The sequence below is a fragment of the Pieris brassicae genome, chromosome 8, assembly GCF_905147105.1.
Source record: "Pieris brassicae chromosome 8, ilPieBrab1.1, whole genome shotgun sequence".
NCBI classification, from domain to species: domain Eukaryota; kingdom Metazoa; phylum Arthropoda; class Insecta; order Lepidoptera; family Pieridae; genus Pieris; species Pieris brassicae.
In genome coordinates this window covers 4329783-4340581 of record NC_059672.1, presented here as the reverse complement: position 1 = coordinate 4340581, position 10799 = coordinate 4329783, and the positions used below count along the sequence as shown (strand labels likewise).

Here is a 10799-nt window from a genome sequence, read left to right as displayed (position 1 = left end):
TCTTAGTGATTTATCTTCATCATCATACGGACTAATTCGCACAAGCGATTTAATTATTGTATTGCAGGAGAACTTGTATTAATAAGCGAAAAGAGCAAATACTCACTTAATACTTGTAGCCAGGCGGGATAAAGTTCAGCAAGAAGAAGAGGTTGGGGCAAGGCCCTGAAGAATTCCTTTACCAGCGCGGCTAAGAGCAAAACAGGAGCTCGGTCCAACTCGGGACAGCCTTGCGCCCATGGCCCTAGCGTATCCAGCTGAAATTTTTAACTAACTTTAGAACCAGTTTAGTACCTATCTGATATTGTTTAAAGTTCCGTAAGACAAGAAGTAGTGTCTGCTTCCTTAATAATTTTTAAGGATCTGCCTTTGCCTATATATCAATAACAGTATATATCAATGAAAGCGCTGCGTGGGTAAATAAACATAGCTAAATGTTACGCTAGGTTTAACAACAATACAAACCTTATCTCTAAGCAATCTTAGCGCTTTAGCATTCGCACTGCGTCGGAATACGCCATGCGTATGTGGAGCGAGTGCCCGGAGTCGTTTCAGGGCGTGCAAAAGAGCTGGCGGTGATGAGCCATTGCACAGGCGCGTGAGTGAGACGCCAAACAACCGCCCACCACGACGTAACAGACGTAAGCCACGACCGGTACCGGAAGTACTGTAAAATTGTGTTAATTAATAAAATGGCACGAAATTATCGAAATTATATTCAATAAAACAACTTATTTCAAAAGAAATCATAGTAAAAACCGTCGAGGCACATAGATTTGTAATCGTCTTTAAAAAAAATCCCTTACATATATACAATATTGTTAAAGAATTAAGTTTATCATAACATTCAAATTTATAATAAAATGTAAACTGAATTTAGTTATATACCCCATAAAATTGTCGAGTTACTACTCTTAACTACACCAATCTGATCAAATCATCTATAGTATAAACTGAATATTTGGCTGAGAACATAACGAAATCTAAACCAAGAAAACAAATAAATTATAGTATTCTATTATGGTTTTAATCTTCGTCCGAAGTCTGTAATCCGTGGTTATACAACAAACATAAATAAATAGAGCAAGCTAAGTCAGAGGATTTGAAGACAATAAAATGTTTACCTTTTCAAAGCTTGATTCTTTTTCCTCAATTCGAACACGAGGCCGCAGGGATTATTCTTGGCATTAACGTGCTCCAGATCGAAGCCGTCTTCATTCGACAATGTTTGTCGTATTCGGGACATCTATAAAAATGTTTGTTTAAAAACTGGAAACATTGTTGGTGTTTTAAAGAAACCAAAAAGCTTTAAGTCTGGCTTTGTATTAAAATTACAGCGAGAAAGCTTATTCATAAGAAACAAAAAAGTCATCTGTTTCTTTTTATCACAGCGTGAAAACAACTTGTCAGAAAGAGACCAAAGAGTACTCTAGGTAAAAGTGTGCAATTATAATTTATGAATTTGGTTAGACAAGAAAAATCTTAGTGAATTTAAATAGTTAAGTTAAAGTTTTGAGTAAAGAATTGTTTGCGTGTTATAAAAAATATATTTTGTCTATCAAGAGACAAGAAGATATTGAACACTAACCTGTATCGCATGCGGTCTTTCATTTCCCTGAAGAGGCGTGGGTGGCGCATCTCGACCAGTCCGAACCCAAAGGTTAAATTCATTCGCTGCTCCCCAGCGGTCATCTTCCCCTTCATCATGGTCACCCTCAGCGCCTGCTTGCAGCACATGAAGCGCCTGACGGACCACACATCGAGCACTCATGTCTGGATTTACTGACACGGTCTTACACTGTAAATGAAGGTATAAATTATAACGATTAAACATTTGTTAGATATATCTAAAGAAGGTTTAATTAGTAATCACAGAAAAACATGTTTTATAATACAGGACATTGGTATCGCCATTCAGCGAGAAATGTTTAATATTTTTGAAGTGAAACTTCTTTAGGCGCATGAAGGTAAAACTTTAACGGATGAAACGCCACGAAGATGTGCAGTGTTTTTGTCGAAGAAAAGGGAGAGAGTGATTGAGAAAGAGTGAGAAAGGGAGATCGTGAAAAAATACACGGTATTGGTTGATCTATTCGTTTAGTATTTATTGCATATTAGAACTTTAGATGGCAAATCTGTCGCATAACGTCTTGCGCAGTAAACGCAGATTATTTATTTATTTATTTATATTATCATTTGCACGTATACAGTGTGTAAACAGTGTCAATATAAACATAAATACATGGAGTGATATTACACTGGTACATGATCATCTGTTGCGGTTTTTAGCTTATTAATAATTACAAAGAAGTTTTACTTCTGACACGTGTACTTTGTACGCACGCACTTTTTTTTAATAATGAACTTTAGACGTACGCTTAGATACTTCTCAATTTCTTATATAAAATCGTAAAGTTGATTTCTATGGCAACATCTTAAATAAATGTATTATAAAGACTATAGGTCCTTTGTTACTCTCAGTTTCCATACAGGGCATACTCAAGAATGTTAATGTAGGTAATTAATTTTTTACTATAGAAACATCTGTTTTTCATTATCCAAATAACACTGTGACAGGCCATCTATTTGAAAGTGGATTATGAAAACGATTGTGCTACAAGCAATTTGGGCGTAACATAAATTTCAGTACGTGTTTTGCATTATAATCTCAGGATATGTGAAATGAAAGTAAAACAAAAGAAAGTTGTAGTTTTCCCACCGCCGCAGTCGAAAAAATTGCATTATAATAAGTGAAATTGTGGAAACTTACGAATTCGATTGAGCTCGTTACGTCTTTGTAGAATATTTGAATGTTCGTCGACTTTGGTTCATTCGTCAGCTTGGTGTTCAAGGCATTTTGGATTTTCCTGCAAATTTCATCATTTTAACTTCACAATAGAGCAGATATTTTAACATACGCTTCTAGGCGAGTATGTGATCAGCTTGAAGCAGTACTTGCATCGAACAATCGCCATTTACCTTTATTTAACCCTTAACTATTAACTGCAATTTTAAACAAAATTTAAATATTACCTGTACCACGTATCCCTTGCAGCTTGGGTGGGGTATGTCGCGAGGTAGTTAATAACTCCACTCAGGGTCGGCCATCCAATAAGAAATCCAGTGTCATCACTCTCCGGCAATGAAATCCACAACTCCGCCAGCCGCACGCTCTCTTTCAACTTGAAGCAGTTCGTCCCTCTAGATTTTCCCACTAGGAGCAAATCATTGAAGAGAAACAAATGCCTATCTAACGGTGGGGAAGTTGAGCCCATGAGGGTCAATTGAGCAGGTGCTTCCATGATAAATGTGCGTGGGAGTAGTGAGCTATTCGCAGTGACTGTACCGTTGATGTCAAGGCTCGGTCGTTTGCGTAAACTCTTCGATTTCTGAAATTATACATGAATTTTTAAAGATGTTTCTTCTCATTAAAGACATGTCACTAACATGAGAAAATAAAAATAATATTAAGAAAATAAAAAGTACAAAATATCACGCCTCCGTCGTACGCTGTTAATGCATTAGAGTCCATCTACCAAAGAAGTTGTTATAAAGACTCGGTCCAGTCATTATCATTTAATAGCATCAAAGTCAAATTAGTTCAATACCGTTAATTTGTATGGTTTACTTAGATGTTGCTAGTTCTATAAATTATCGACTATGTTTTTAATATTTAAAATTATGATAAATTACTTTTAATACTAAAAATAATGACTAAGGAACTAGAAAAAAAATTGGAAGGTTTAGTAACGACTCATTATATGTAATATATATGTATAAATACGTAATAACTAATCAGGTGCAAAATATGAGTAATGTTTGTTTAAAAAATTAAGATGCTGCATTTTATCACGATCCAGGAGCTATTTCGATCAAAATGAAGGTAAATGTTTTGTTTGGCGTGGTTCACTGAACGTCAGGTGTAGTGGAAACTTTGCAGAATCTGCAATGTTATAATTAGTAGTTTCCTGTTATCTCATGCGCTCCTTTTAAAGCTCTCCACAGATTATGAAATCGCAATAATGTATAGATATTGATTACGAAATAACGATTAAAAGTTACTTAATAAAAATCGTTTCTAAAACTCCTAAATTATTAGTAAATTTTTTTCAGTTCACACACAGTGAATGAATGCGGAACGAGATGTTGTGTGCGGTATGTTTAACTAAGCTAAACGTTTTTATACTAAATGTCTATTGTAATTCTGTCATCGTAAGACAACGGTCGTAGTAGTTTTTCTAAAGCAATGTTTAACGCCCTTGGGTAGAAATATCTAAACATATTTTTATAATATGTACTGTAACTGTATATTTACCTGAGTGTGATGCGAGGCAAGGGCATCAGCATCGTGTAGGGCCAAGTAGTCATGAGGGAAGAGGTCCTGAACGCGCTCAAGGTCTGAGAGACGTGAGGCACGCCGCCGTGCGCACCCACCTCCGACCAATCGCTCATACTGGGCAAGACGTTCGATCTGTTGACAAAACATTTGTATCAATATTTGGGTAGTCTATTTATATTTTACAACCTAAAAATCCTTTCTCCACAGTTGTTTAATAGATTCATTCAAATCAAATCAAATCCAATGCAATCAAGACAATATGAAAACATGTAGTTAGGAAAATTTAATATTTTATTAAATCTTTATGAAAAAATAGGTGACGCTATAATAATCTAGGTTTATTATTAACACACGCTGTCGACTTTGGTTCTAAGATATGCCGTTTTCCTTCACCATATAGGCGAGTGTTAAATGTTCACATAGAAAGTCCATAACTGCACAGCCGCGAATCGAATCTACGACCTAAGGGTGAGTCACCACAAGTCCAACACCGCTCAACTAATATTTCATACTTGAATAAATACAATGAGAATTGCATAACACTAAGCCGCACAAATTACTCATATTATACGTAAGTACTGTAGCAAAATAAGGAACCCTCGTAATGGTCAAACGAACATGTATTTACATCATAGTTGTAAAACGCTGAAAATATTCTAGACGCCTGAGGCGCAAGATGATATATAAAGATGTTTGTTACGCCTGGAGCAAATTGCTTTGAATTATGAAGCGTTTGAATATCGCGTTCAATACTTCATTTACGACGTTATTCATTCATAATTTAAACATAGGATTATGCTTCATTAAACAGCGCTATTGTCGAGTATAGATAATCTAAATTCTAATAGCATACGCACTCCTGAGGGAGGCATCCTCGGCTCACTCTACCGTGGCGACGACAATGCTTCTGTATAATGAAGGGACCGTGAGAAGTTATCCATTGTATGCACATTTAATTTACTCACGTACCTACAATGCGTTTTAATTTCAATATTTCCTTGCTTAGCTCATAAAAACGATATTGACAGCATGCCTATGTAATAATTCTGGGAATTATAGAATCGTTTAAGAAATGCGTTTAAAATGCAATCAATTGAGAACCTTTAATAATAAAATTCATTCGAATTCGAATATTACCGGGTGCTAAAATATCCATTTAAAACATCATTTACAAGTGTGTGTTAACGCTTTTATAGTGGGACTTTAATTTGTGGTCTCGAATTCGAGGTTTCGATTGACGGCTGACAGGGAACAAAAAACCAGAGGTTTTTATCTGGGTATTAAGGGTAAAGTGGGCGACTGACACGAATTTATTGTGGTGTAAGTAATCGTAATGCACATAACCGCGGGCTGACTTGTGATACTTATTCGACCAGACATATTGACAACCCCGTTACGCGATCCAATTTGTAACATGATTACGTCAATACGATAATGTCGATAAGTCTTTACCATATTGCAATATTTGCCTACTTTTGAAATTACTATCACTTATCACCTACCTACTTAAACGTTGCCTAATTTGGGCAATTACGATAAATATTTGAAAGCAAATAAAACTTTTTCAACCTCAGATAAGACTAATCCTTCAAGTCTATGCCGATAAAAGGGGTTTTATAACATTGTTTGCCGGTTTAAAGGCGCCAGTGGATCCCAAATATAAGTACCAAGAATTTGGGACATTAAAAATAAGCACGAAAATATTATCTCTTGTCGAGTTACACGGAACTGCACTTTCTAAGTCAAATGTTTACTTCAATGTGGGCACGTTAAGTTTTAAGATAACGCACTGTCCCAAAAGATAGTGATGCGTCGCCCGTGCTTTATGGCTGTGCTTTTTACAAATTATCTTTATCACTTTTTACTGGCCACTCCTAAAGCGCTTACGGTCCAAAATATCCCGTTACTACTTCAGTAATAGTACTTTAAGCCGTGGCATCGGGTGCGTAAAAAAATATGGAAACTTTTTAGAGCTAGCTATCAGCTATTTTACTTCCAGCTATACACTGATATGGATAGTTATACTATTAAAAGATGTGAGTCAAAGATCCATGGAATGATGTATGATAGGGAAGAAAAGAAGAGACAAAATAAAGAATACGTCGTTAAGAAATATAACTAAGGTTGTTATATTTCTTAAGGATATATATTTATATTTATAAGGTTATATTTCTTATAAGGATGTTACAATATCAAGAAATAAACTAAAGTAGAAACACGGGGGACATGGCAAGAAAAACAGAAAAGTGGAGCGAAAAACTACGAGACTAGTGCCCAAGATACAGCAAACGAAAAAGAGGGAGGCAACTTAGAAGGTGCATATACACACATTTAAGAAACAGCTGGTGGTACATGGCAGAGAGTGGCACAGTGCAAAGAGGAATGGCAGGATTTGGAGGAGGCCCTTTGCTAAAAAAGGACACACAGATACACTAGAAGAGGATTGAAATGAAAATCTGTTTAAATGTAAATGTATCTGAATTAAAGGGTTTTATTATTGTTATACAACAGTAACGAGATTTCGAATAGAACCTTTTTGCAAGTATCTACCCGGTTTGACGTGAAATTCGCATGTGTACATTCCTAGAATTTCTTACTAACCACTAGATCGGAAATACCTTTACCAGTTCATGTAACATGAAGGCAATAAAATATGTTTGACTAGAACTGCCTTTCACTTTCGTAACACAAGTTTTCGCCCTTCGTCAATAGTCTTTATTTGACATGATCATTAACGCCGAAATCTATGACGTAACGAACTTCTCGGTGTTCTTTCTTTGTTACGTCATTTATATAAAGCCCTGTTTATACTTAAAATACGAGTCGTAATGACTACGAGTTATTGATTTTAAAATATCGAAACGAAAGTTGAGATACTGAAAACAAGCCTTTATTAATTAATAATTCACTGGTCAGCAAAATATGTATGTCTTTAATAAGTGCGTCAAAGTAATAAAATAATTGTACTACATTTCTGTTTAATAAACAATATTATTATTAATCTTTAGGTCTATTATAAAATTTTATTTAAAAATAAACTCAAACGGATTATATCATTCGATGCCAAATTCTTGAAATTAAATAGGGAACTATGATAAATTTCATCTCACATCTATGACAGAAATTTATCGATATTGTGATCCTTGTGCCCTTGAGACACGTAGTATGTACCAGTATGTGCTACGTGTGTCAATGGCACAAGAATCTTAAGCGAATGATATCCTATATGTCTATAAATCAATCAATGAATAAACCATACAAAACACCTATTGTTTAAAACGCCGTTACATTGTTATTTCGTGTACGACGCATTTTGACCCCCCCCCCTCCACCTCGGTATGACTGAAATAAAGTCATAAAAGGGATAAGTAGACCATCGAATTTATTGGATTATTTTTAACGGTACCAAATTTATTTCCATGTTCGCAGAAAGGAATAATTAGGGCATGAATCATCAGGAATGTTGGAGATTGTAACACGAATACGGCCTGAAACCAATCTAATACTAGTCCCAAAATGCAACAATAAAGCCGAACACAATAATGTAAAATAATACTTCTTTGAACTCTATAACAATGCATAGTTAAACTCATAAAAAGTATGGTTACGCATAACTTAAAACAGACCACTCTGTTATATGACCCTATTTGGGGATTACATCACAGAAAACACAATAAAATATTTACTATAAATATCTATATTGAAATACCATAAAGGTATTCAACAATATCATAAACAAAAGGTCAAGATAAAGCAACCTCTAAGTGAGCATTGAAACCTCATTTTTGTGTCAATAAACAAAAACAGAAAATAAAGGGACTTATCTGAACAAAAAATTATTTAATCCTTATCGAAGAGACATCTTTCGCCATTGTACTGACGCCAAATAAACTATGTTGTCGATTCATCCCGAGTGAAAATCGATTGTAAGTGATATATATAGGAAATAATGACCTTTCACGACTGTGCACGCCCATATTGTATATGACATACGAAAGTTAAAAAATAAAGAAAGCATCTTCCTCGTCCGGTAAGATATCGAGAAGTCAAAAATCAGCCGAAATAATAAACCGTTTCATATTTTAACTTCCTGAAATGTAAAAATCTATTATAGTCGTTTGAGTTCGTACTCAGAGGTTTTATTATTAAGTTATACTTGCAGAGCAAGAGTGGTCTTGTTAACTTGTTTTAACAAACTCAAATATAATATTTCATAAAATATATTATCAATCGGGGCAAAAAACAAAAACTAATGTTAAAAAAATGTACTTACATCAAAATATTGAGCAATTACAACGCTCATAAATCATAAAAGCGATATCAAGCGTGGAATTTTCAATTGGGATGATGCAGGGACTGAATCGAAATAATTCTGGACGAAGAAGTCATTGAACCTAACCCTTGAGCGACGACGCAATAAAAACAACGAGGCATTTTAAAATTTCAAACATTTCTTTTCGTTGTACTCGGTAATTTTCCGATACATCTCCCGTGTTGTTTATATCAGCAATCCCGTAAAGTAATGGGTACATGACTGAGGACATTCTGATAGTTGAAACGTGTTGGTGAAGAATACTGAGATGTCTCAAGCATTACAAGATATAGTAGGCACGTTAGTACGTACTCAAAATAAAAAGATTTACTTTTTATACAGAATAAAAATGCGTATGCCTTTATATATTGTAAACAAATATATAAATGATGGAATATATAGATAGGTTCAGTAAATTTGAACGTGCTTCCGAATTTTACAGAGTTTTCGACCCAACAAATGTTTTCAATCATTTTGGAATCGCTATCTGGTTAACATTGGTGGAGTAATCCTGTTATTTCTATCTTTAATATTCATCTAGCATTCGAGTATGCTCTAGATAATTCAAATGAGTGTGCGTGTTAATTTAATAACACAGAGCATCTTTGAGGGCTTGTTATCAATGGAAATGTGTTAACATAGCCTAGATTTGTAGCACTTTAACTACTTTATCCTACTTTTAGTTTGACTTACGGTGCGTACAAAGTAATTAAATAAAAAATATACTGTAACAAACGTTTTAGCTTTAAGAACCATGATAGCCCAGAGATTAAGTCACTCACAACCCTGCTGGATATTTTTCTATGTGCGTGCGTATGCTTGTACCGTGTAGGCAGGCAGAACAAAAGAGGCGTGTTATACAAAAAAAAATGAAGTCTATAGCATTAATGATTCTGTAGGTGCACCTCACCTTAAATAATGACGAAACAGATGCGTCTTCATCACGCTCCATTACTCCAGATCGTAGTAGTTAACGCTAATTTGACACCAAAGAATTTTAAATAAACATTGCCACAGCATAGCTGCTTAGACTTATGTGATTTGGTAACATATATCTGAAAGCTTATAATCATTGCAGTGAGGCAACTCTCAAATGGCAAAAGAACCATGATTAGCTTTAAAATTCTGAGTGACGTCTCATATTATGTAACAGTTAACAATGGCCGTCAATCATTGGAGACGATTTTAAATAAGCCTATTGGAGAAAGTGCAGGGCGGGGTGGCATGAACTCATTGATGTGATTGAGGCGAGTTCAGGGCCTGAGTCTAGCCGATTGTCCCGAACGCATTAAACCGTTACGGTCTTAACAATGAATTTAAGAAAAAAAAATTATGAAATTTATTTAAAAGTTTAAAATATCATTTAAGATATCGTTTGTTTAAAAGTTTTGTATTATGGGTATTACCAGGAAATAACAATAAAAAAATTTTCATACACTTGTACACTTTTATTGTACAGTTTCTTCATAACCTTTTCGGTTTTTTTTTATTTTATTCGACAGCGTAGGCTTTGGATGAATGCGACAAATAACTACGGAATAATTAATGAGGGTGGAAAATAGATTGAGAACAAGGGAGAGATCAAGTTTTATTGCTTGTTAGTATGATTATTAAGATGTATTATATATTTATCTTTGACGATCTCGGGGATCTCAACATTATGGTTGGATTTAAAAGAATTCCAGATATATATTTTAAATTAAAAATATCGCCTCTTATTTTCAATGGGGACTGGGGCCCTAGGCGGCAGCCAAAAAGCCCTCAAGTAGATCCACCCCTGTTCCCTATTAATATTTTGGGTACGTGTTTATTTTCCTTCCAATGAAATGGTATCCAAAAGACGGTCATCCTCGACTAATCTAATATTATTTATGTCAGCATGCAACATTGACTATTGCAAATATACCAGGTCAGTCACATTTAAAACGTACATACTCAATACTGTAACGTAATTTACAAGCCGTACGGTAAGCCACATGAATAAGCCTTAATTAATGAATTATCAGCCTTTGTTAAAAATGTCTATAAATTGCATAACAATCTTTCGACATAAGCCCATGTTACTGCCACTTTTCTATAAGTTTCGATAGAACAATTTTTAACGATCCGATAAAGAGTCAATGACATCGAGAATTCAAAAATCGTTTA

At 34.8% G+C, this 10799-nt stretch overlaps 1 protein-coding gene across 1 annotated transcript in view; it reads right to left on the bottom strand.

Annotated features, from left to right (window-relative positions):
- Positions 1-10799, bottom strand: part of LOC123712795 — a 113157-nt gene that overhangs the window by 2880 nt on the left and 99478 nt on the right. The window contains exons 4-10 of the mRNA XM_045666062.1: positions 4316-4471; positions 3034-3389; positions 2771-2867; positions 1589-1798; positions 1125-1246; positions 466-667; positions 107-257 (exon numbers count right to left, since the gene is read on the bottom strand). Of these exons, the coding sequence (XP_045522018.1) occupies positions 107-257; positions 466-667; positions 1125-1246; positions 1589-1798; positions 2771-2867; positions 3034-3389; positions 4316-4471 (1294 nt within the window). The remainder of the gene's footprint in view (positions 1-106; positions 258-465; positions 668-1124; positions 1247-1588; positions 1799-2770; positions 2868-3033; positions 3390-4315; positions 4472-10799) is intronic.